This window comes from Aegilops tauschii, chromosome 4 (assembly GCF_002575655.3).
Source record: "Aegilops tauschii subsp. strangulata cultivar AL8/78 chromosome 4, Aet v6.0, whole genome shotgun sequence".
In the NCBI taxonomy this organism is placed as follows: Eukaryota; Viridiplantae; Streptophyta; class Magnoliopsida; order Poales; family Poaceae; genus Aegilops; species Aegilops tauschii.
Window position 1 is genome coordinate 489,266,993 of NC_053038.3, and position 27,388 is coordinate 489,294,380.

The following is a 27,388-nucleotide window of genomic DNA, read 5'->3' on the forward strand; positions in this document are numbered from 1 at the left end:
AAAACAAAATAATATAGAAACCCATGTAAAAACTGAAGAAAAAACCAGCCCGGTTGAAAAGGAAAACCAGAGTCTTTCTTTTTAGCGTTATATTTGACGCACTACAAAAGATGGAAAAAGGAAACTTAGACCATGATCAACGGAGGTGTTTGAGTAGGCAAGATGGCTCCGTCTAAGAGCACATCGTTTCCCGACATGCTTGAAATGGCCCCAATTTTTTTCATGCCTTGTATGACCAATTCAAGGCACCGTGCCAAGTTGTTTTGGTTTTTGACAAATTTTACGTTTTTCGTAGTTTTCTCGGTAAAAAATGGTCGATAATGGGCGGCCGTATCGCAACTTGCATACGGTGTCAGAAATCGTACAAACCTGGCATGGATGACTACCATGGTCATGCCCACCTGCTTGAAAAGGTTAGGGTCATTTTAAGAATGTCCAAAAATAGCCCATTTTTAATGAAGGGGTGTTCAGGTTGGCTAGAAGGCCTCTACCTGAGGGTGCGTTGTTTCTCAACATCCTTCTAAAGGCCTAATTTTTCCACCTCCTTCTATGATCAAATCAAGGCACCATGTCAAGTTGTTTAAGTTTTCTACAATTCTTTCAATTTCTAGAGTTTTCTCGGTGAAAACAACCTGATAAATGGCCGGACGTGACACAACATGCATACGTTGTGGAAAATTCATTCAAACCTGGCATGGATGCCTCCATGGTCATGCCCGTCTACTGGAAAAGGTTGGGGTGATTTCATGCATGTTCAAAAATAGATCATGTTCAACAGAGGGTGTTCGGGTAGGCGAGAAGGGTCCATTTGAGAGCATGTTTTTGCGGCATCCATTAACTCACCACAAACCTTTCCATGATCTTATATTACCGATTAAACGCACCATGCCAAGTTGTTTTGGTTTCGACAAATTTGACTTTTCCGGGGTTCTCTCGGTTAAAAAAGGTAGATAAATGGTCGGACGTGTCGCAACTTGCATATTTTGTCGAAAATCATTCAAACCTGGCACGGATCCTTACCACATGCATGCCCCTTGCCTGCAGAAGTTGGGGTCATTTAAAAAATGTTCAAAAACTAGACCATGTTCAATGGAGGATGCACCCGGATGGGAATGACCATGGTAGGCAACCATGATAGGTTAAACAATTTCGACACCGTATGCAAGTTGCGACATGTTCGACCATTTTATCGATCTTCTTTTACAAAGGAAACTCCAGAAAATGCAGAATTTGTTGAAAACCAAATCAACTTGGCATGGTGCCTTGAATTGCTTGTAAAAGGCCATGAAAAAAAGTCGGATCCATTTCTTCATCTTTTTTGGTGGGGAAATTGGGGCCATTTCAAATATGTTGAAAAATAACGTGCTCTCAGATGAACCGTTCTGACCTTACCGAATAATCTCCATTGAACATGGTGTTTTTTGGACATCCTTGAAATGACCCCAACTAATAAATACTAAGGGATAAAATTGAAAACAGTAAGTGTTTTTTAAAACATTTAATAAATATTTTATATTTTTATTAAATCACTAGTTTAAAAAGTTAGTTACAACTTGTATTTTGGTATTCAAAAAAGAGAAAAATGAATTAATAGAATAAGAAATCAAATGAAAAAATAGAAAATAAAATAAAATGCTTAGGCCTTGGCCCAACTAGGCGACGACATTGCTCTCGTCGGGCATGTGTTGGGCCGGTCCAAGAGCTCACGGATTTGAAAGGTTCATCAATTGTTTTAAAAATATTCATGGATTTGAATATTTTCACAAAAAATCAAAACAATGTTCACTATGAAATTTGCAAAAAAGTTTTCTCGGTCTTGGGAACCTCTGGTTCCCAGCCATTTTTTCCTGTTTTGGGACCTTCTCGGAGGTCGTGAACCGTGTTTCTCTTTTTCTTTTTATCTTCTCTTGTGTTTATTTGTTTGTCTTCTTAGACTTTTCGTTTATTATGTTTATATTTTCTATTTCTCATATATTTAAATTTTTCAGAATTCATTTTTTTCATATTTTTCTGGAATTCCATTTTTTTTACTTTTTTCAAAAAATGTTCGTGTTTGATTTTTTTATTAAAAAAGACTGTTCATATTTTGACATTCTGAGCATGTTTGAAAGGCATGAACATTTGTTTTAAAATTTATGTACAATTTTTTAAAATACAAATATTAGTATTTTATGAACAAAACAGGAAAACTAGAAACCCTAAAGAAAACCGTGCAAAAAAAAGAGACATAAACTAAAGAGTGGAGGTGCTGTGTTTTTTTCTTGGGTACAAGAACGAGAAAACAAGCCAAGAAAGCAAATCTGATGTGCTGTGCCGGATGGTTTGTGCAGTTACACGAAGCGCGTCGGGGCTGTGGTTCGAATCCAGCCGAGGACATTAATTTTTTGACAATTAAAACTAAAAAAATGTAAATGGGCTGAGCCCATGAGGGAGGGCTGTTCGCCGGGTATTATACGAACCTACAGCGTATATACGTTCTATGTAGGAAAGTGAATACAATCTGTGAAAAGTCCATACTATCCTTTATACTTTTTATGAGGGGGGTGTACCGAAGCATTTCTCTATTTATATTTGTGGAACTATGATGATCTCATTTGGTTGAGCTGATTGTAGATATTTTCTCGCTAACTCAAAGTTATCTTAACCATGCTCTAAACAAGCATATCATTGTGTTGGGGAACATACGAGATGAAATGTTTGAGGACAACCGCCTTGTAGTAGAATTTAAGTAATTTCAGTATGATCTAACGAATACATGTGATAGATCATTCTAAACTTCTTTTCCACAATACCTTAAAAATCAATAAGCCTGCCTAGCATTTGTTCTAGAATGCAACAGCCATAGCTTACCCATCAGGAAGACAGTTTCCCTCGTTAATACAATGGAAAAAACAGCATGCAAATTGCAAACAACGACCACAGTTTCCTAATAAGTGTTGTTCCTGATAGTTCCACAAGCTATTATTTCAAGAAACTCATTCCAAAATGTCACTTTCATGCAACTATCCACCAATATATAGGAGATGACTTATGCCTAAGGTCCATTAAGTTAAGGCGCCATTGTTACTTGTTAGCTCAAAACTCAGGCTTGAAAGCAACCTGTCATGACAACAAGATACGGATAACGGTGTACAATCTATCATCATCACGCATGACAATTACATAAGTAATAAGTTGGGTCTACGAAAATCAAATGTCAGCCATGTCAATTTTAAATGGGTTGACATTTTTAGTTCATTGTTGTTTTGACTATACTATCCTCTAAGCAAATTTGTCTAGACACCTACTGCTAGCTAGAACTCATCAAACTAAAACAGATCAAACATCTCGCTGGCAAAAAAAAATTATCAGCACAACCTCCTGCGCTTTGTTTTTCAAGCTGGTGGTGCCATGCATGTCCTTGAGGGCCTTCCGAAATACTCCCTCCGTTTTTATTTACTCTCGTATTAGAGTTGACTGAAGTCAAACTTTGTAAAGTTTTTGACCAAGTTTATAGAAAACAATATAAACATTTACCTAAGAAATCTATATGGTGTGGAAATACATTCAATAATAAATCTAATAATATTGATTTGATATTGTATATTTTAATATTTTCGTTTATAAACTTTGTCAAGGTTTACAAAGCTTGACTTTGACCAAAGCTAATACGCGGACTAAATAAAAATGAAGGGATTATCTTCACCAAACAATTGTGCCTTCAACGGCACCACTCCAAATGGTTCCGTGATAAGTTGAGGGCAATCGTTTTCCTATCTTCCTCCCGAAGACAGGAAAAGCGATCTAGCTTTCCGCCGCCGTTCTCCGGCAGCTCCCCTCCGTCGACGACCTCGGTCGTCGGTGGTGAGGGGGGTCGCCGGATCCACGCGTGTGGATAGTTTTAGGCCAAAGTAGCTTAGTTTTTTAGTTTGTTCATCGTCTTGGTTTCGGCAGCGGCGATGGCGGCGCTGAATAAAATTTCTTCATATTCCACTCCGATGAGACGATTGGTCCAATCGTTGGGGATGGATTTAGAATCCAGTCTATTCAAGCAAGAGGATGGTGTGGTGGCGACGGCATCCTCGTGGTGGACATGTGTCATCGGACTCCGCCGTTGCGACGACGTCTGTTCCAGCGTCGGCACGGAGCTTGGGAGATAGTTCAGGAGCGGATGCAGATTGTGGTCTGCATCGACGACATCTAGAAGATGGAACGTGTGCTAGGTTCGTGGTTGATGGATGGCAAGTGTGGTTTCCTCCTTCGGCGTCTAAGTCATGGTAGGGTGTCAGACCTGAAGTTCGATGGCGTGTCCGGGGTGTTGCCCCAGTCTAATTCGTTCAACAGCAATGGCTTCACTTTCGGGGAGCCACCTTGGAGGTTCGCAAAGCTGCATCTATGGAGCCGCGTCGAGCTCGGGTGAGGAGGCGATTCGTCATTCTATTCTTCGGTGGCTGCTTGGTGGTGCCGGAGGCAGGCGATGGACGTTGGTGTCATACTCAGAGAATGTTTTGCTATCTTTTCAGTTTTGTCATGTCGGTCCTTATGTGACTTATACTTCGATCTTTATCATATGAATGATACACGTATTACCATGAAAAAAATGGTTCCGTGCCACACCAAATGCTTGGCCGAGACTCCTAGTCCGTTGTTGGCCCCAAACCAATTACATATTTACTCCCTCCGTAAAGAAATATAAAAACAAATTAGATCATTAAAGTAGTGATCTAAACGTCCTTAATTTCTTATATTTCTTTACATGTAGAGTACATCTCTAGTTAATGTAAATATGTGTGCAGTTTTCCTACGTTTTCGAGAGAGAAAATTACCAATGGCCGCCCCGCGTGGGCGACTCGGGGCCCCCTCCCGCCGGCGTAGCTCCCATCCCTCTTTCCTCTCCCTCGATGCTGCACGAGGCTGGCGCCGGGCAAGGCCCGTAGCACAGCTGGGGACTGCGGCGGCGAGGCCTTCGCTGCTCCGGCCGCATCGGAGGGCTATGGATCTAGGACGGCGGTCCCCCGGCGAGGCCCCTCTGCTCTCGCGGCGTGCTTCGGGGTTGGTGTGGTGCCGGCATTCTGGTCGGGTGGCCGACAGAACTCCGGTGGACTGGGACCTCGCGTGGTTGCCCTGGCGGCTGGCGCGCCAGATCTGGCCGTGGCTGCCTTGGTGGCTGGCGGCGCTCGACCCAGCTGCTGCTCTCCGTCCCCTGCTCAGTGTGCGTCGCCCTCGACGGATCCTGGCTGCGCTGGCGTGGCTGGCCAGCCCCGACCTGTGGGCGTCTCTGGTGGTTGGGATCCAGACTGGGGGAAACTCCTGGTCGGCTCCGGCCGGCCGAGACGACGACGACGCCTGCGGGCGCCGTATTCCTTCATAGAGACGTCGGTCAAGGTCTGCCCTTCCACTACCCACCCCCCTGCTCCCCGGGTGAAAACCCTAACTCCGGTGGGCGGCGGCGGCGTTCTCGGTGCCGTGACCTTCTTGAAGGCGCCGCCTTGAGGGATGGGTTGGTGGGCACTGTTGGGGTGCATTGACAGCAGCCGTTGGCGTGTTCTTCTTCGTCCAAGCTTTAGCTTTTCCTCCGACGTGCTTTGCCCGTTGGTTTTGCAGCTTGCTCTGCTTTGGCTGAGCCTTGTCGGCACATTTGGGTGCTCTAATCCGCTCCTTGGGTCTGCTCGGCGGCTTTCATCCATGTTCATGGGGACTTTCCATTGTTCGACGGTTCGGCGCCTTGCGATCCAGGCGAGGAGGTTGTGGCCTCCTTCGAAGACGGGGTTGGATGGTCGTGTCGTGCCGAGGCCCTTAGGTTTTGGTGAAGGCAGGCCATGTAGGTGCAACTTCATTCCCTCTCCGAAGCCGGCATTGCTCCCAACCATGTCTAGTCACGGTGGAGGACCTCAAGTCCTTCAGCTAGGTGCTCCATTGTATATCATTCCCTGTGTGAAATGCTTGAGGCTTGTGAGCGCCTCTGTATCTTGCTGCTTTCTTTGTTCTAGTTCGTTGTTGTACTCTGCAGTTGTACCATGGCCGGTTGATGGCTTTGTTAATTCAAAGTCAGATTAGGCTAGCGCCCTTCTCGGGCTCGGCCGTGTCTTTGCTCTAAAAGAAAATTACCAGTGTGGACGAAATGGCAAATAACAAATAAGTTGACTTATCCACACCATACAGTACGAATTCTATCTGGGAAGGGTATCTACGTGACTTTACAAGATTATTACGCCAGCATGTCCAGAACATTGATAACAGGACAATCTGTTGCTCCACTGCAAGGACCAGTCAAAATTTTACAGTACACAAGGACTACGATTTAGCCCAGCGGAAGAACTTGAGAGACACAGCCTTTATTTTGTTATACAGAACAAGATACATATACATAACTACCTTCCTAAGATAAGAAAGAATGTAATGCAGAACATAATGTCAACTCAACTAGATACATACTTCACGGATCTAGATGTGAACTCTCCTACAGAGAACAGAGATTTGACAGCGGGGTGACCGGAAACTGGGAGCAACAAGTTGCTAAATGTCAACCTGACGGTCTTTGGTAGACATGCTTCGTTCTAGGATCAACGATTATGCCCTTTCCACCATTCACTTCTAGATCATGCCTGCATGATCAATAATGTCAGTAGCGAACATACATTGGCTACCAGACCTTGTAAAAGCTACTCCCTCCGTCCCATGATATAAGATCTTATTACATACTCCCTCCGTCCCATAATGTAGGACGTGTCAAAAAACGTCCTACATGACTCCCTACATTAGAGTCAAGAAAACGTCTTCCATTATGGGACGGAGGGAGTACAATTTACTCACATATTGGATGAAATACCATCTTATATTATGGGATCGAGGGAGTAGAAAATTTGCAAGGATTGCTTACTGGAAGACAAAATCTGGAATTGTTAGTTGTTCCCGTGGCACGTATCTGAACAGCTGCATAAGTCTGTCGACATAGACAACTTTCTTCCAGACCTAATTGACACAAACAAACAAAAAAAAAGGTTGGAATTGAAAGAAAAAAACGTGCCCAGTAATATAATCAAATGGAAAGTAGTTGCAGCCACACTTACATCTCCATCAACAAGAAGCTGCAACGCCAAAATAGCTGTTCTCAATCCCAGCGTTGGGTGGAGTACATATATAGCCTGTGTTGACCGATGCCATCAGATGTTAATATTCTTCAAACATAAAATTAAAATTGCACAATGAGATCAAATGAGGTACCAACCTGAAGATTTCGCTGATGCTTACGACCTAGCATTTGTTGTAACCGCTTCATGAATCCCAAGTCTGGCTGTCTGTAAATTAAATTACAAAAACTTATATTACATCCAGTGCTTCTTATATGTTGCATGCGCTAAGGTTCAGACAGAGATGCAGTTTCCTTCCCAGCCTGCATATCCAACACTTACACTTGTAAGGACGCTGCTGAGTGGAAATAGACAATTGAGTAAGGCTTTTGAATCAAAGGTTCAAACTCCTGCAAACAAAGTATATCATGATACTGTCAGATTTTACTGTCCAAATGTTCCAAACCAAGATGAATGGATACTATGAAAAGAGGAAGTAGCAACAATCATATAAGTTAGAGAGAAGTTTGTAGATCTACTTCCATAGTCCAAGGTTGTTGCTACGTTAACTGCCAGATACATTGGCTAGAATTTCTTGCTGCAAGCCCACTCAATTTTGTCAAATTGCGTATATATAGGATTCCTTTATACACTCCCGGGAGTACTACATTCAGTACACCTTGTAAACAAATCTATGATACCGCTTTATCCTTCACGATATACTCCCTCCGTTCCTAAATATAAGTCCTTTTAGAGATTTCAATATGGACTACATACGGAGCAAAATGAGTGAATCTACACTCTAGAATATGTCTATATACATCCGTATGTAGTCCCTAGTGGAATCTCTAAAAAGACTTATATTTAGGAACGGAGGGAGTACTTCATTAATTATTCAAAGATACCCCATATGAGTACGAAAAATATCACCAGGGCACCTTCGTTTTGCAATATATCTTCTTTTTTCGAGAAAACGCAAAGGACCTTTGCGTTTCATTTCATTAAGGTAGAAGTACAGTTACAATCCTCCTAGGAGGCATGGGTTACAGATAGTTGGGAGAAAGTCAGTGGACATCCCAGGTTGAAGGCAAGACAGTTCTAAGTCCTAGAGCACCGGCAATATATCTTCTCACATACAGAAAATCAGTATATATGCAAAGTATGTAAAATATATGGACTTGGATGAAATTTTTTATGGAACTCACTTTGGGGTATCTAGTACTACCTCCGTAACTAATATAAGACGTTTTTGCAGTTCAAACTGGACTGTATAAGACGTTTTTGCAGAACTGCAAAAACGTCTTATATTTAGTTAAAGAGGTAGTAATTGCTAATGAAGTATATTAAAAATAATAATGTATAACCGATTAATAGTTCAATACTAAGTGGTGTATGAGGAGCGGGAGTACATACTCCCAGGAGTATAATGGTATTGTGAATTTAGATCTTTTAGGCCAGTTTGACACCTTAAGAAACTTCTGCATTTTGAGGACAAAGCACTGCATACTGATCCTCAAGGTGATGAATCATGATATCAGGGCCACTATGATTCATTTGAAATCAATCAAAAAATGTATCATTTCTAATGTGGGTAGCCTCAGACATCAGAAATGCAGCAAAAGACTTTCGGTATACACAGTTATGGGGATATGCAAGAATGAATTATGAGATGATACAAAAAGTAAAATTGCATTCAAGTATTATATTAAGTAAAATCACAGTAAAAACATTGGACAAGCTTGAGCAATTCACTAATCAATATACGAGCGTTGAACTACCCTAACTGGCAAATCCTAAGTCAGAAAGTCAAAGGTGAACCTTTGGGGATGTTTGTGATCAATCAAGTTTAGTTGGTACGTACATGGAAAAGCAATCAGGTGTTCTGTACAAATAGCATGCGGGATTCAACTGTTTCAACAAAATTAAGGATCAACTAAATTACCTTTATTACATATAGAATAAATCGTTCCAGGTCCAAACAGCGAAGAAGAAAGTGAGCGCCAACAACAACCATAATTGGACGCCCTTCACTGTCAACTCCGCCACGGTAACTGCAATTGACCAAAAAAAAATCAAAATACGAACAAATGATACAGTAGCAGAAGGAAAATAACTATGGATAGAAAACAAACTAAAGAAAATCCCCAAAAAAAAGATGAATTTACATACATTATTTTCATTTCAGCGATTTCTGAAAGATTAAGGGAATTTGCTTTAGCAAGGTAACGTTGATGAAGTGAATATTCTTCTGCAGCCGATAATGCAGGACCGCCAAGATCACCAAAACCAAGCAACTTAGCAAAATTAAATCCCTTCTTTGCCTGCGCAGACTTTTCCCATTGCTCCTTGCGTCGGAGATCCGGATCTTTAATTATGGACATAAAGGATGGATCCAAATATGAATCCAACTTAGAATTTCTGTATGGAATAAATTAGAATCAGAAAAACTCCAACTAAAACTAAGTATCTTGCCTTTTCTGCCAATCATCGTTAATAGTATGTTTCAGTCTCACCTTCTACGTGTCAATCCAGAACCAGAAAGAGGAATATCTGCGGGCACGGGAACTGCATACTTGCTATTTGCTGCCTCAGCAGGCAATGTTTTTATTCTTATTTTCCTTTCATCTATTATTGGCTCACCATTCTCATCCCCAACATCAGCTGGAAGTTTTAACGAAGCCATCTCTTCCTCTTGTTTGTCCCGTGGGAAATAAAGAGGAAGCAGTCTGCAGAATGCAACACTGTCAACGTATGCAGGAAAATCACCACATTTAATTAGTAGTACTGGATTTCAGTCTAAGTACCGCTTATATATCTCTGTATCAGTTGATGATATGGTACAAAAGACAACAGCAGTTATTTTGTCCTTCTGCTTCTCCAGAAAACGTCTCACAGTTCCTGCTCAACCTCATCCAAAGAAGATGGGACTTAGAAACTAGGAAAAGGTACCCGCAAAAAAAAAATAGAAACTAGGAAAAGGTAGCTGTTGAACAGAAAAATCATGAACGCAGATAAATCCATTCTTTGCAGTTTGCATCCGCAGGATAACAGCCATAGAACTAATCAAACAATAGCGGAATATAAAGAGAAATGAAAGAAGATATTGACAATATAACTCACTTATTGCCACATGGGCAGCCGGTTCACGGGGATAATTTTTGGCTTCTGTGTATATGCAGCCCATTGCAATGCTAATCACATGAAAGGCAAAATAACTTAACCTCGCATAAATTGCAGGGCGTACAACATGGAATGCAGTATTGTAAGACATCAAACTGTAATACAAACAGAATATGCAAGTATTCAAGCGTCAAAGCTTTTAATATACCTTTCAAGACCATTCTCTACGAGTAGTTCCAGGCAAGACCTGTAGCAGTGGCTAAGTGCACTCTCTGCAGCTGTGTGATACTTGACAGCATATTTAGGGCCCACTGTATGGATGACTTTCCTGCAAAGCATGTCAATAAGCATGATAACAGATGGAAGAGCAAATATAGCGGAATCGATTGTCATCCTTGAGTGTAAGACAGGTACAACTCTGTTCTGCTACACTTACAGAAAGTATTTACTCAACTGGAAAATGAGTCATTCAAATTGCACTGTTAAGCACATTACACCCAAACTACTATAAGCTTTACAGTATGAAATGCAGAATGGGACATGGAAGCAAACAACTTGTCTGAGCATACTATGGCTATCCCATGGTGAGCAAGCATTGCAGTTGTAATGGATGGTGTGATGTTGCACAGCCAGAGTAATCACCCAATATGGTCAGTCCATAGTGGGCATTTTGGGCTAAATAGAGATGTTCCCACTACATTGTTACATCTGTAAGTAACTAAATGTAAAATATCATCGAATATCTAATGGTAAAATACATCAGCACTTCAGCAGATTAGTATTGCCTTGGCAAAAAAATTAATAAATCTCCCAGTTCACAGCAGTAACTGACTTGACAATTTTTCTCCAGAACGGTGGGTGGGGTGTCTCAGAGAGCATCCAGGGTCAGTTGGTGAACAACAGTGACCACAAGATTGTTCGTTCTTCATGCCCATGGAATCATTGGCAGTAAAATCTTGCTCATTCTGTTAATCCAGACGATAATGTACTTAATCATTAATTCCTTCTGCAGGGATCTAACTACTAGCTTTCCAAGTTACCCAAATGAACTTTACGGTGGGCACTACTTTTGGTATCCAAGTTCATTTTCTGCAAATACATGCTAGATTAAATATAAGTGGATTTCTGTAATCCCTGGAAACTTGTGCTTGCTAACTTAAAAACGAAGATCATAAGACGTCGAGAGCACAAAAAAGAACAATTATCTAAAATTTGACTGTCCTCATAAAAGGGGGCAAAATCAGTAATTACAAAGGATTATTGATCAAATGCACTTCTCTAGTGAGCAAACATCTTGTATATACCCAATGGGCAATGGACGACTCCCTTTGTTTAAGAATGCGTAGGCAGAACATTAGAACTTCAGCAATGGTTGCCCAACTACATTTCGATACTGGGAGGCTCAGCTACTACAGTGCTCATGAAAATCAAATCAAATCACCAACCTAGCAGGCAGATCATACGCATTGGTCATCTTCGCCATCCCAGTCCGGCACCCACCCTGCAAATATCCACAAAAATAGAAACGAGACAAACTGTGATCACGATTCCAAATCCAAATGCGCCCCTAGAACAGCAACCGAGAAAGTGGCGTACCAAGGTGGCACACTCCTCAGCGAGCTCCGGCCCCGCCGCCGCATGCAGCCCAGGGCTACTATGCGCCTCGTCCAAGCTCTGCATACAGCAACCACGCAGGAACCATTAGCATACACATCGATCGTGGCACGCATACTTGCGGCATCGGAAGGCGGGCGCGAAGGGACCCCGACCTCGTTGGTGGAGTTGACGACGGCGTCGACCTCGAGGTTCCAGGGGTGGCCCCGCCAGAGGTAGATCCTGGAGTTGACCTCGGGGTCGACGGGGAAGCGGCACGCGCCGTGGCCCCCGCCCCCCGCGGCCGCGTCGAGCGGGTCGGCGAAGGAGAGGAAGGAGGAGGCGGGGGCCTCGGATCCGGCCGCGGTGGGGGAGGAGGGCGAGTGGAAGCGCTGGTCGGGGTCGCTCCAGCGCGGGACCTGGTCGAGCGCCACGGCCGGCTCGACCCCGCCCACGCCGGGCGCCATGGCCGCCGCCGCCGCCGCCACCGCCCCGGGGGAGGCGGAGGCTGAGGCGGCCGCCGGCGAGCGGTGCTGCATGTGGGGCGACGACGGCCGGATCAGAGCCGCCGCGAGGGCATGGGCGGAGACACGGGGTTCGCGCGCGCGCGAGGAGGCTGGCTGGTGCGAGACGAGTTTGGGGATCGGGGCGGAGGGAGGAGAGAGAAAGGGGGATTGGATTTTGGATCCTTTTTAAAAAAATCTGCCACAATAATTGCTGCGGACTGCGGAAATTTTTTGTACGTACACGCGGGGGAAGGAAGAGACGTCGACGGGCGCACCCGTCTCGCTGACCACTGTGGCCGGTTGGATTGTTGGCCCGGCATGTCAGTCTGCGTGGTTGGTCATATTTGGGTACGTCTGGATTCCGCATGCAGCCGATGCTAGGAGTAGATGGATTTTTTTTGCCAAATCGTAGCTACAGTAGATTCCTGCGTGGTTCCTCGGGGAGACGACGGGTGGGCAGCGAGAGGAAGTCACAGCTTTTTGTTTTTTTTAGAAGAGGAAGTCACAGCTCGACTCAAGCACAAGCAGTCTCGGCAGTGGGCCGGCCAGTAGCTGTCATTCCATTACTGTGTTTTTCTATTTTTTTCTGTTTCTAGTTTTGCTTATATACCGAAATATTATAAATATATACATTCCAACAAATAATGTACTTTTACATTTTTAAAAGCGTTTATAGTGCATTTACCAAAATATTCTTTAGTCAAGCACCTATCCTTATTTATTTATTTTTTGCAAACAAGCACCTATCCTTAAACATAACTTGCATGTTGAAGTATTGGGGAGATCCTCCTCCATCTAAGGGTGATCATGCGTTCGAATTAAATGAACTCCCTGATATTTTCAAATATGCTTATCTATATGAAAAGAAAATATATCTTGTTTTTATCAATGCTAACCTTTCAGTTCACGAAAAAAAGAGATTACTGAAAACTTTCTTTGAAGAAAAATCTTGCTGCAATTGAATATACGCTTGATGATCTTAAAGACATTAGCCCTACTCTATGTCAACACGAGATTAAGATGGAGCCCGATGTCAAACCAGTCGTCGATCATCAACGACGCTTAAATCCTGAGATGAAGGATGTGGTAAGAACAGAAATATTAAAGCTTCTTGAAGCATGTATAATTTATCCTATAGCTGATAATGGATGGATAAGTCATATTCGTTGTGTCCTTAAGAAAGGTGACATTACTGTTGTTTCTAATGATAAAAGTGAACTTATCCCACAAAGAGTCGTTACAGGTTATAGGATGGTAATTCATTTTAGAAAATTGAATAAAGCTACTAGGAAATATCATTATCCTTTGTCTTTTATTGATCAAATGTTAGAAAAAGGTTATCAAAGCATACACACTTTTGTTTCTTGGATGAATTATTTGGTTTCTCTCAAATACTTGTGTCGCAAGAAGATTAAGAGAAAACTAATTTTACTTGTCCTTATGGAATCTATGTTTATAGATGTATGCTTTCTGGTTTATGCAATGCACCTGCTACTTTTCAAAGATGTATGACTGCTATATTCTCTGATTTCCGTGAGAAAATTATTGAGGTCTTCATGAATGACTTTTCCGTATACGAAACTTCTTTTGATGACTGTTTGAGCAATCTTAGAGTTTTGCAAAGTTGTGAAGAGATTAATCTTGTTTTGAATCGGGAGAAATGTCACTTTATGGTGAACGAAGGCATAGTCCTTGTCATAAATTTTTTAAAAGAGGCATTGAAGTAGATAAAGTTAAAGTCGATGCAATTGAGAAAATGTCATGTCTTAAAGATATGTCAAAGCTATAAGAAGCTTCCTAGGTCACACATGTTTCTATAGAAGGTTTATAAAGAACTTCTCTAAAATTTCTAGACCTCTTACTAATCTCCTACAAAAAGATGTTCCATTTTATGATGATTGCGTAGAAGCTTTTGAAATATTTAAGAAATCTTTGACAATTTCCTTTGTTCAAGCACTTGATTGGAATTTACCCTTTGAAATTATGTGTGATGCTAGTGATTATACTATTGGTGTTGTTATTGGTCAAAGAGTTGATAAGAAATAAAATGTTACTCATTATGCTAGTAAGACTTTAGACAATGTTCAGAAAAGTTATGCCACTATTGAAAAAGAATTTTTAGCAGTTTATATTTGCTTGTGATAGGTTCAGACCGTATATTGTTGATTCTAAAGCTATTATTCACACCGATCATGTTGCTATTAAATATCTCATGGATAAGAAGGATGCTAGGCCTAGGTTGATTAGGTGAGTTCTTTTATTACAAGAGTTTGATTTGCATATTGTTGATAGAGAGGGAGTTGATAATCTTGTCACGGATAATTTGTCTAGGATGAAAAAATTCTTGATGACCCAATACCTATTGATGATAGTTTTCTGATGAGCAATTAGGTGTTATAAAATGCTTTCTCTTCTGGTGATAACCCTTGGTATGCACATTATGTCAATTTCATTGTTGATAAATATTGTTGGGGAACGCATTATTTCAAAAATATCCTACGATCACACAAGATCTATCTAGGAGATGCATAGAAATGAGCGGGGAGAGTGTGTCCACGTACCCTCGTAGACCGAAAGCGGAAGCGTCAAGTAACGCGGTTGATGTAGTCGAACGTCTTCGCGATCCAACCGATCAAGTATCGAACGCACGGCACCTCCGCGATCTGCACACGTTCAGCTCGGAGACGTCCCTCGAACTCTAGATCCAGCTGAGGTCGAGGGAGAGTTTAGCACGACGGCGTGGTGACGGTGATGATGAAGTTACTGACGCAGGGCTTCGCCTAAGCACTACGACAATATGACCGAGGTGGAAATATGTGGAGGGGGGCACCGCACACGGCTAAAATCAACTTGTGTGTCTATGGGGTGCCCCCCTCCCCCGTATATAAAGGAGTGGAGGAGGGGGAGGGCCGGCCTCCTATGGCGCGCCCCAAGGGGGATTCCTACTCCTACTAGGAGTAGGTTCCCCCCCTTTCCTAGTCCAACTAGGAGGGGGAAGGAAGGGGAAGAAGGAGAGAAGGAAAGGGGGGTCGGCCCCCCTCCCATTTCGGATTGGGCTTGGGGAGCGCGCCCCACCACTTGGCCGCCTCCTCCTCTCTTCAACCATGGCCCATGAAGGCCCATTAACTCCCCAGGGGGGTTCCGGTAACCCCCCGGTACTCCGGAAAATGCTCGAACTCATCTGAAACCTTTCCGGTGTCCAAACATAACCTTCCAATATATCAATCTTCATGTCTCGATCATTTAAAGACTCCTCGTCATGTCCGTGATCACATCCGGGACCCCGAACTACCTTCGGTACATCAAATCACATAACTCATAATACATATCGTCATCGAACGTTAAGCGTGCGGACCCTACGTGTTCGAGAACTATGTAGACATGACCGAGACTCATCTCCGGTCAATAACCAATAGCGGAACCTGGATGCTCATATTGGTTCCTACATATTCTACGAAGATCTTTATCGGTCAAACTGCATAACAACATACGTTGTTCCATTTGTCATCGGTATGTTACTTACCCAAGATTCGATCGTCGGTATCATCATACCTAGTTCAATCTCGTTACCGGCAAGTCTCTTTACTTGTTCCGTAGTGCATCATCCCGTAACTAACTCATTAGTCACATTGATTGCAAGGCTTATACTGATGTGCATTACCGAGAGGGCCCAGAGATACCTCTCCGATAATTGGAGTGACAAATCCTAATCTCGATCTATGCCAACTCAACAAACACCATCGGAGACACCTGTAGAGCATCTTTATAATCACCCAGTTACGTTGTGACGTTTGATAGCACACTAAGTTCGCTCGTTGTTTGAGGTAAGTATAAAGGAGATCAGACTGGCTCGGTCATCATCTGACCTCCGGGCTACCCTGTCAATTGTAAAAAGTAGTTGAGTCGTGTCTCGCTTCGTTCGCAAAGTAAGCGTCCTTTTAACGGGCCAGCCCTTTTTAATGCGCCGCTTGACCCTGTTTTGAAAATGAGCTTTGCTCTTCTGGGCGCTGGGCGCTCCCGTGGTTCGCGTATTCGGGAGTTGCATAATCTCATAGTCGTAGGAACATGTATAAGTCATGAAGAAAGTCCACACTTTGTTCTCATACATGGATCCTATCTCAGATTTCATGGCCTCAAGCCATTTTGCGGAATCTGGGCTCATCATCGTTTCCTCATAGTTCGTAGGTTCGTCATGGTCTAGTAACATGACTTCCAGAACTATTTACCATACCACTCTGGTGCGGAACGTCCTCTGGTTGACCTACGGGGTTTGGTAGTAACTTGATCTGAAGTTTCATGATCATTATCATTAGCTTCCTCACTAATTGGTCTAGGCATCACTGGAACTGATTTCTGCGATGAACCACTTTCCAATTTGGGAGTAGGTACAATTACCTCATCAAGTTCTACTTTCCTCCCACTCACTTCTTTCAAGAGAAACTCCTTCTCTAGAAAGGATCCATTCTTAGCAACAAATATCTTGCCATCGGATCTGTGATAGAAGGTGTACCCAACAGTTACTTTTGGGTATCCTATGAAGACGCACTTCTCCGATTTGGGTTCGAGCTTATCAGGTTGAAGCTTTTTAACATAAGCATCGCAGCCCCAAACTTTAAGAAACGATTGCTTAGGTTTCTTGCCAAACCACAGTTCATACGGTGTCATCTCAACGGCTTTAGATGGTGCCCTATTTAACGTGAATGCAGCTGTCTCTAATGCATAACCCCAAAATGATAGCAGTAAATCAGTAAGAGATATCATAGATCGCATTATATCTAATAAAGTGCGGTTACGACGTTCGGACACACCATTACGCTGTGGTGTTCCGGGTGGCGTGAGTTGCGAAACTTTTCCGCATTTGTTTCAAATGAAGACCAAACTCGTAACTCAAATATTCACCTCCATGATCAGATCGTAGAAATTTTATTTTCTTGTTACGATGATTTTCCACTTCACTCTGAGATTCTTTGAACCTTTCAAATGTTTTAGACTTGTGTTTCATTAAGTAGATATACACATATCTGCTCAAATCATCTTTTAAGGTCAGAAAATAATGTTACCCGCCGCGAGCCTCAACACTCATTGGACCGCATACATCAGTATGTATTATTTCCAACAAGTCTGTTGCTTGCTCCATTGTTCCGGAGAACGGAGTCTTAGTCATCTTGCCCATGAGGCATGGTTCGCAAGCATCAAGTGATTCCAAAAGCCCATCAACATGGAGTTTCTTCATGCGCTTTACACCAATATGACCTAAATGGCAGTGCCACAAATAAGTTGTACTATCATTATTAACTTTGCATCTTTTGGCTTCAATATTATGAATATGTGTATCACTACGATCGAGATTTAATAAACCATTTATATTGAGTGTATGACCGTAGAAGGTTTTATTCATGTAAATAGAACAACAATTATTCTTTGACTTAAATGAATAACCGTATTGCAATAAACATGATCCAATCATATTCATGCTCAACGCAAACACCAAATAACATTTATTTTAAGTTCAACACTAATCCCGAAGGTAAAGGGAGTGTGCGATGGTGATCTTATCAACCTTGGAATCACTTCCAACACACATCATCACCTCGCCCTTAACTAGTCTCTGTTTATTTTGCAACTCCCGTTTTGAGTTACTACTCTTAGCAACTGAACCAGTATCATATACCGAGGGGTTGCTATAAACACTAGTAAAGTACACATCTATAATATGTATATCAAATATACTTTTGTTCACTTTGCCATCCTTCTTATCCGCCAAGTATTTGGGGTAGTTCCGCTTCTAGTGACCATTCCCTTTGCAGTAGAAGCACTCAGTTTCAGGCTTAGGTCTACCTTTGGGTTTCTTTACGGGAGTGGACACTTACTTTCCATTCTTTCTTGAAGTTCCCTTTCTTTCCCTTGTCCTTTTACTTGAAACTACTGGTCTTGTCAACCATCAACACTTGCTGCTTTTTCTTGATTTCTACCTTCGATGATTTCAGCATCGCGAAGAGCTTGGGAATCGTTTCCGTTATCCCTTGCATATTATAGTTCATCACGAAGTTCTAGTAACTAGGTGATAGTGACTAGAGAACTCTGTTAATCACTATCTTATCTAGAAGATTAACTCCCACTTGATTCAAGTGATTGTAGTACTCAGACATTCTGAGTGCATGCTCACTGGTTGAGCTATTCTCCTCCATCTTGTAGGCAAAGTACTTGTCAGAGGTCTCATACCTCTTAACATGGGCATGAGTCTGAAATACCAATTTCAGCTCTTGGAACATCTTATATGTTCCGTGGCATTCAAAACGTTTTTGAAGTCCCAGTTCTAAGCCGTAAAGCATGGCGCACTAAACTATCAAGTATTCATCATATCGAGCTTTGCCAAACGTTCATAACGTCTGCATCTGCTCCTGCAATAGGTCTGTCACCTAGCGGTGCATCAAGGACATAATTCTTCTGTGCAGCAATGAGGATAATCCTCAGATCACGGACCAAATCCGCATCATTGCTACTATCATCTTCCAACTTATTTTTTTCTAGGAACATATCAAAAATAAATGGGGAGCTACATCGCGAGCTATTGATCTACAACATAGTTATGCAAATACTATCAGGACTAAGTTCATGATAAATTAAAGTTCAATTAATCATATTACTTAAGAACTCCCACTTAGATAGACATCCCTCTAATCATCTAAGTGATCACGTGATCCATATCAACTAAACCATGTCCGATCATCACGTGAGATGGAGTAGTTTTCAATGGTGAACATCACTATGTTGATCATATCTACTATATGATTCACGCTTGACCTTTCGGTCTCAGTGTTCCGAGGCCACATCTGCATATGCTAGGCTTGTTAAGTTTAACCCGAATATTCTGCGTGTGCAAAACTGGCTTGCACCCGTTGTATGTGAACGTAGAGCTTATCACACCCGATCATCACGTGGTGTCTCGGCACGACGAACTGTCGCAACGATGCATACTCAGGGAGAACACTTATACCTTGAAATTTAGTGAGAGATCATCTTATAATGCTACCGTCGTACTAAGCAAAATAAGATGCATAAAAGATAAACATCACATGCAATCAATATAAGTGATATGATATGGCCATCATCATCTTGTGCCTTTGATCTCCATATCCAAAGCACCGTCATGATCACCATCGTTACCGGCTTGACACCTTGATCTCCTTCGAAGTATCGTTGTCATCTCGCCAACTATTGCTATCACGACTATCGCTGCCGCTTAGTGATAAAGTAAAGCAACTACATGGCGATTGCATTTCATACAATAAAGCAACAACCATAAGGCTCTTGCCAGTTGCCGATAACTGTTACAAAACATGATCATCTCATACAACAATTTATATATTATCACGTCTTGACCATATCACATCACAACATGCCCTGCAAAAACAAGTTAGACGTCCTCTACTTATTGTTGCAAATTTTACGTGGCTGCTACGGGCTTAGCAAGAACCGTTCTTACCTACGCATCAAAAACCACAACGATTTTTCGTCAAGTGTGCTGCTACCTCTTGAGCACTGCGTTGGTTTTTCCCTTGAAGAGGAAAGGGTGATGCATCAAAGTAGCGTAAGCATTTCCCTCAGTTTTTGAGAACCAAGGTATCAATCCAGTAGGAGGCCACACGCAAGTCCCTCGTACCTACACAAACAAATAAGAACCCTGCAATAAACGCGATAAAGGGGTTGTCAATCCCTTCTCGGCCACTTGCAAAAGTGAGATTATATAGAGATGATAAGATAATATTTTTTATATTTTTATGATAAAGATTAAAAGTAAAGAACGTAAAATAAAATAGATGTAAACTTATATGATGGAGAATAGACCCGGGGGCCATAGGTTTCACTAGTGGCTTCTCTCAAGAGCATAAGTATTACGGTGGGTGAACAAATTACTGTCGAGCAATTGATAGAATTGAGCATAGTTATGAGAATATCTAGGCATGATCATGTATATAGGCATCACGTCCGTGACAAGTAGACCGACTCCTGCCTGCATCTACTACTATTACTCCACACATCGACCGCTATCCAGTATGCATCTAGAGTATTAAGTTCATAAGCAGAGTAACGCATTAGGCAAGATGACATGATGTAGAGGGATAAACTCAAGCAATATGATATAAACCCCATCTTTTTATCCTCGATGGCAACAATACAATACGTGTTGTTTCCCCTTCTGTCACTGGGATCGAGCACCGCAAGATTGAACCCAAAGCTAAGCACTTCTCCTATTGCAATAAAGATCAATCTAGTAGGCCAAACCAAACTGATAATTCAAAGAGACTTGCAAAGATAACCAATCATACATAAAAGAATTCAGAGGAGATTCAAATATTGTTCATAGATAATCTTGATCATAAACCCACAATTCATCGCATCTCAACAAACACACCGCAAAAAGAGTTATATCAAATAGATCTCCAAGAGAATCGAAGAGAACTTTGTATTGAGATCCAAAGAGAGAGAAGAAGCCATCTAGCTAATAACTATGGACCCGAAGGTCTGTGGTAAACTACGCACACATCATCGGAGAGGCTATGGTGTTGATGTAGAAGCCCTCCGCGATCGATGCCCCCTCCGGCGGAGTGCCAGAAAAGGCCCCAAGATGGGATCTCACGGTACAGAAGGTTGCGCGGTGGAAATAGGTTTTCGTGGTGCTCCTGGATGGTTTCGGGGTACGTAGGTATATATAGGAGGAAAAAGTAGGTCGGCGGAGCCACGAGGGGCCCATGAGGGTGGAGGGCGCGCCCAGGGGGTAGGCGCGCACCCCTGCCTCGTGGCCTCCTCGTTGATTGCTTGACGTCCACTCCAAGTCCTCTGGATCACGTTTGTTCCAAAAATCACGCTCCCGAAGGTTTCATTCCGTTTGGACTCTGTTTGATATTCTTTTTCTGTGAAACACTGAAATAGGCACAAAAAAACAGCAATTTGTACTGGGCCTTGGGTTAATAGGTTAGTCCCAAAAATAATATAAAAGTGCATAATAAAGCCCATTAAACATTCAAAACAGAATATATAATAGCATGGAGCAATCAAAAATTATAGATACGTTGGAGACGTATCATGTGTTGTTTTAACCTTCAACAAGGACCGGGCGTAGTCACACTCGATTCAACTAAAGTTGGAGAAACAGACACCCACTAGCCACCTGTGTGAGAAGCACGGCGGTAGAACCAGTCTCATGAACGCGGTCATGTAATGCCGGTCTGGGATGCTTCATCCAACAATACCGCCGAATCAAAGTATGACATGCTGGTAAGCAGTATGACTATTATCGCCCACTACTCTTTGTGTTCTACTCGTGCATATAACATCTACGCATAGACCTGGCTCGGATGCCACTGTTGGGGAACGCAGTATTTCAAAAAAAATTACTACGATCACGCAAGATCTATCTAGGAGATGCATAGCAACGAGCGGGGAGAGTGTGTCCACGTACCCTCCACTACAAAAAAAAGACACATCCGTGACATTTTGGGCCGAACGAAATTTTTTCTGTCATACTTATGACACTTCTATGACGATAATTGTGACAAAACCCGGTATCATCATAGATGTGCTGGGGTCCTACTTCTATGACAAAAAATCATGACAGAAAATGGGCTTTTCGTCCTGGGCGGGTCAGAGACGCTGCTGCATGACATTCTTTGGGCCGTCCATGACGGAAAAAACCGTGGTAGAAGCGAGGGCGAGGAAAATATCGGGGTGTTCCCGGTTACGGTGGGTGGTCGGGGCCGAGCGATGCGTGTTTCTCTCGTACACGCACGCGCGTGGGTGCGAGGCGTTGGGCTCTAACTGAACCGGAGCGAGGCGTTGGGCTCTAACTGAACCCGAGCAATTGCACTGCAGGCTACACGTTACTGAACCCGAGCGATCGATCGATGGCTGTTAACTGAACCCGATCGAGCGATTCCTTCACTACTGCTGCTAACTGAAGCCGATCGATGCTGCCTCTGGATGAACAGTGAGCGTTGCTGGGGGGTTTGGATGAATAGTTCCCGGTGGGGGTGGATGAACAGGACCCCGTGGTGTTGCCTCTGGATGAACAGGACCCCGATCCATCGAGCCGGTTGGGGCTAGATGAACAGGACCCTGTGGAGGGCAGGATGAACATGACCACCCCGTGGAGGGCTGGATGAACAGTAGACGGTGGAGAGCTGGATGAACAGTAGCCTGTGGAGGGGTGGTTGAACAGGAGCCTGTGGAGAGGGCTGGTTGAACAGTAGCCGATGGAGTAGCGCGCGGTGGAGACTGGATGAACAGGAGCCCGTGGATGAACAGTCACAGGTGGAGGCTGGAGGAGGTCGACGGTGGATGAACAGTAGCCCGTGGAGGCTGGAGGGGGTCGACGGTGGAGATGAATAGTATCCCGTGGAGTCCCGTTTTGCGGTACGCCACACCCCTCCCGATGAACAGGACCCCCGTTTCGACCGTAGCGCACCAACACAAGTCCGTTTCCTTCGTTTTGCGGTACGCCACACCCCTCCCGATCAACAGGACCCCTGTTTCGACCGTAGGAGGTCCGTTTCCTCCGTTTTGCGGTACGCCACACCCCTCCCGATGAACAGGATCCCGTTCTGAACGTGGCTGGTCGAACACAAGGCCCTTTCCTCCGTTTTGCGGTACGCCAGGTCTCGTTTCCATTGGCTGTTCCGTCCAAGCCGGTTGGCTCCCACGCATTCCGTTGCCTCCCGATGAACACGACGCATTCCGTTGCCTCCCCATTAACACGACGACGACGCAGTTTCTCCGTTCCGACCCAGCCATGTACACGAGCCCTGGCCGTACGTACGCGTGAGTAGGCGTTCGAGACCCCGCCCGTATGTACATACGTGGTCGTATTTACTTTCTTGCACCCTGGCCGCTGTACGTACGTGTACATGCTACGTGCGCGCCTCTACTACGACACGTGCGCGCCTCTACATCGACCAGTATGTACGTACATGTTCGCGACCAGAATGACAACACTACGTACGCTTCGACCAGGTGGGTCCCGACTGTCAGGCACTTCCTTGCGTGCGAAGATGTAGCTGGTGGGTCCCAGCAGTCAGCGGGAAACGTTTTTTTCGCGAAATACGGTGGCCCGTCCGGTGGGTCCCCGCTGTCAGGTGGAGGAATAATTATTTTGCGCATAATAAGGAGGCACTTCCTTGCTGCGGCCGTGGACCCAACTGTCAGCCTCTCCACGTAGAGTACTCTTCCGATGGAAGTCATTCCTTGACCACGTTGACCACACCGCGCCGAGAGCACCAGGGCGGTGGACGACGGCGAGGCCTAGGAAGGGGACGGCGCGGAGCCGGGGAAGACGCGGCAGTGGAAGCCCGCGCGGAGAGGAGTACGAGGGTTCACTGGTTCGGCTGCGGTGTGAGGCTGCCGTCGCCGCAGGGCCTGGCCAGCGGTGGGAATAGTAGGGGGCGGTGAGGCCTCCGCGGCAGCACAGTCGGCCACGGGAGGCAGGAGCATGCGACACGACCGGCGCTGCTTTGGGCGGCTGGAGCAAGAAGACCAGAGGTTGAAGAAGCACTACGGCCGTTGGATGGACATCGTACGGTCACTGGAGCTAGAATCGTTCATATTGACTAAGTTGACAAAGCACTCCGTCCCCGTCAACTTAGTAGGCCCACAAGTCACCCACCCACCAAGATGGGTCCCAACTAGCAGGGGAAGTATTCATTTTTTGTGCGTAATAAGGAGACACTTCCGGTGGGTCCAAGCTAACAACAGGGGGAACGTTTTTTTTGCGAAATACGGTGGCCCGTCCAGTGGGTCCTAGCAGTCAGGGGGGAAACGTTTTTTTGCCAAATACGGTGGCCCGTCCAGTGGGTCCCTGCTGTCAGGTGGAGGAATAATTATTTTCCGCGTAATAAGGAGGCACTTCCTTGCGGCTGCCGTGGACCCAGCTGTCAGCCTCTCCACGTATAGTACTCTTCTGATGGAAGTCGTTCCTTGACCACGTTGACCACGCCGCGCCGAGACCACCAGGGCGGTGGACGACGGCGAGGCCTAGGAAGGGGACGACGCGGAGCCGGGGAAAACGCGGTAGTGGATGCCCATGCGTAGAGGAGTATGAGGGTTCACTGGTTCGCTGCGGTGTGAGGCTGCCGTCGCCGCAGAATAACAGGGGGTGTGGGTGAGTAGAGGGATGGCCTGGCCAGCGGTGGGAGTAGTAGGGGGCGGTGAGGCCTCTGCCGCATCGCAGCCGGCCACGGGAGGCAGGAGCACGAGGCTCGACAGGCGCTGGTTTGGACGGACATTGGATGGACATCGTACGGTCACTGGAGCTAGAATCGTGCATATTGACTAAGTTGACAAAGCCCTCCGTCCCCGTCAACTTAGTAGGCCCACAAGTCAGCCTGCCACTATACTGGGTCCCAGCTAGCAGGGGGAGTATTCATTTTTGTGTGCGTAATAAGGAGGCACTTCCTTGCGTGCGAAGATATAGCTGGTGGGTCCGAGCTATCAGCGGCGGTAACATTTTTTCGTGAAATACAGAGGCCCTTTCAGTGGGTCCGAGATGTTAGGTGGAGGAATCATTATTTTGCGCGTAATAAGGAGGCATTGCCTTGCGTGCGGCCGTGGACCTAGCTGTCAGCCTCTCCACGTACAGTCCACTTCAGATGCATGTCGGTCGTTGACCATGTTGACCAGGCCGCGCCGAGAGCACCAGGGCGGTGGAAGACGGCGAGGCCTAGGAAGGGAACGACACGGAGGCAGGGAAGACTCGGCAGTTGTTTCCCACGCGGAGGGGAGTACGACTGTACGAGGGTTTACTGGTTCCTCTGCCGTCGCCGGAGAATAACAGCAGGTGTGGGTGAGTAGAGGGATGGCTAGGCCAGCGATGGGAGTACGGTGAGGCGGTGAGGCCTGCGCGGCAGCACAGCCGGCCGCGGGGAGGAGGGAGCAGGCAGTCCCGCCGGCGCTTGTTTGAGCGGCTGGAGTAGGAAGAGCAGAGATTGAAGAAGCACGACGGCCGTTGGATGGACATCCAACAGTCACTGCTTGTGCGTCAACCTTTTTTTAGGAAAGCCTCAAATCTGTGGAAAACAGCATACAGCCCATCTGCCATTATTCCTAATAATTTACAGCCCATTTGCTAATTCTTAAGGTTTTTTTGGAGCCCATATTCTTTTTGTTAGCATTACAGCCCATATTGTGGCCATGGTTAAAAAATTATACGGAATTTTGCATATTTCGGTGCGGTCCGAACTGTTTTTAATCCCGAAATTTCGAGTCACATTCAAACTGATTTTAAAAATAAATGTATATCAATATAAAATCCAACAAATTGTCCACGCATAAAAATTAATGCAATTTAAAATCTCAAAATGAAAAAAAAGAAATTTGAAACTAATTGCCGGTTTGATGTGTTTTAAAAATGTACAGCCCATTTCTCATTACTGATAGGCCATTTTCTCGGCCGGCCGAATGAAGCTCTCCTCGTCTTGAAAGATTTGCAGCCCAACAGGCCTGACAAAGCGACTTACTTGGCAAATCACAAAAAAACTGGGCTAGCCATTTTCAGAAAGAAAAAAAAACTACTGGGCTGGTCTGTGGTAAACCTAAAAGAGAAGGTTGTCTAGACATGCCAGAGTGCCCCGCACAGCCCAGTTGACACCCTGCTTCCATCTCAAAAACAAATTAGATAAATGCCACTCCAATTATGGCGATTCATAAAAATGCCACTACAATTTCCAAACTTTGAAAAATGCCACTGCAATTTTTGCAAACTTTGGAAAACGCCACTGCAATTTGCAAACTTTGGAAAACGCCACTCCAGACTTCGAAAAATGCCACTGAAAATGGCATGAAATGGCATTTTTCAAAGTTTGGAAATTGCAGTGGCATTTCTCAGAAACACCAGATTTGGAGTGGCATTTATGAAATTAACCCAAAACAAAAATAATTGGGCGAGCTGCTGGGTCCCTGGTGTCAGCCGCTCATTGTGCAATTCTCTCGTTTATTGACTATGTTGACAATGGCATGGGACCCAGATGTCAGAAATCCATTAGGAGGAGCCATTTTTTTATTGGCTTGAAATAAGGAGGCACTTGCTTGCATACTGCCATGACCTTGACGGGTCCCTGCTGTCATCCTCTCCACGTACAATCATCTCCTGATTGTGTACGCGTCAACTTGGCAGGCCCACAAGTCAGCCTCTAAACCCGTGGAGGACAAATACAACCCATTTAAAAAAATAACAGCCCATTCCATACGTTCAAACGGAAAGTTCAACATTCAGAGCAAAGTAACAGGTCTGATCCACATATAGAGTACTGAACTTCCACGTTGACAACCATCATAGCCAAGTTAACTATCTACTCCCACTAATACTCTAGTAGCGTACAAGTACTAACTTACTCTTAGCTAACTAGACGATGTCGGCCGCCATCTGCGGTACACGCTAAACGCCGGCACCGGCGTCCTCCACCTCGCCTCGGACTTGCCAGAAGTGCGATAGGGCGCGGTGCTCGCGTGCGTTGGCCCTTTCCATGCCGGCGTGGTCCACTGAAGCTTCGGCTTCTAAGTGGGAAACCCACTTGACGAGCTGGTAGTAAAAATCAGCGTCGCGAGCCTCCAGGGCTATTTGCCGGGCGCCGGCCTCCACGTAGTCGGCCCAGTTGCGGGCGCTCTGCTCGCGACTCTGAGCGTCGGTGTGCTGCTGCTCCATGTCCCGCTGGCGGCGCAAATCGGTGATGCGCTGCTCCTCCGCCAAGCGGTCGCGCTCCAACAACTCCTGCTCCTCCGCCAGGCGGTCGCGCTCCAACAAGTCCTCGATCTCCGCATTGCCATCTAAAGACCGATAGAATGCCTCCTCCCTCCGTCTTCCTTCCGGTGAAAAACCGAACACTAGTTCCGGCGGTGACCGCCTCCAGTGTCGCCTATCGCGGACGGGCGGGGGCATGGCGGACGTGGCGAGAGCGAGGATAAGTGGCGAGCGACGTCGGGCCGGTGGGGGCTTATGAGGATAGGGCGAGTTGGGTGATGGTGCCACCGGAGAAGCCCGGGAAACAGTAATTATAGGCGGAAGGTAGGCGAAGTAGCGTGTCGCGGGAAACGCGACGGTCATCGGAATTCAATGCATAAGCAGGCATGGCT

At 44.9% G+C, this 27,388-nt stretch overlaps 1 protein-coding gene across 1 annotated transcript; it reads right to left on the bottom strand.

Moving 5' to 3' along the window:
* Window positions 1-6,211: 6,211 nt before the first annotated feature.
* On the bottom strand, window positions 6,212-12,474 carry LOC109745934 (uncharacterized). The gene is made up of 14 exons (XM_020305047.4): window positions 11,939-12,474; window positions 11,766-11,843; window positions 11,615-11,670; window positions 10,378-10,497; window positions 10,170-10,240; window positions 9,854-9,947; window positions 9,563-9,775; window positions 9,219-9,467; window positions 8,992-9,100; window positions 7,392-7,459; window positions 7,208-7,277; window positions 7,050-7,124; window positions 6,860-6,951; window positions 6,212-6,584 (listed from the first exon to the last, which is right to left on the bottom strand). Exons 1-14 carry the CDS (start codon window positions 12,299-12,301, stop codon window positions 6,503-6,505), a joined length of 1,740 nt encoding a protein of 579 aa, XP_020160636.1. The 5' UTR covers window positions 12,302-12,474; the 3' UTR covers window positions 6,212-6,502.
* Window positions 12,475-27,388: the final 14,914 nt, after the last annotated feature.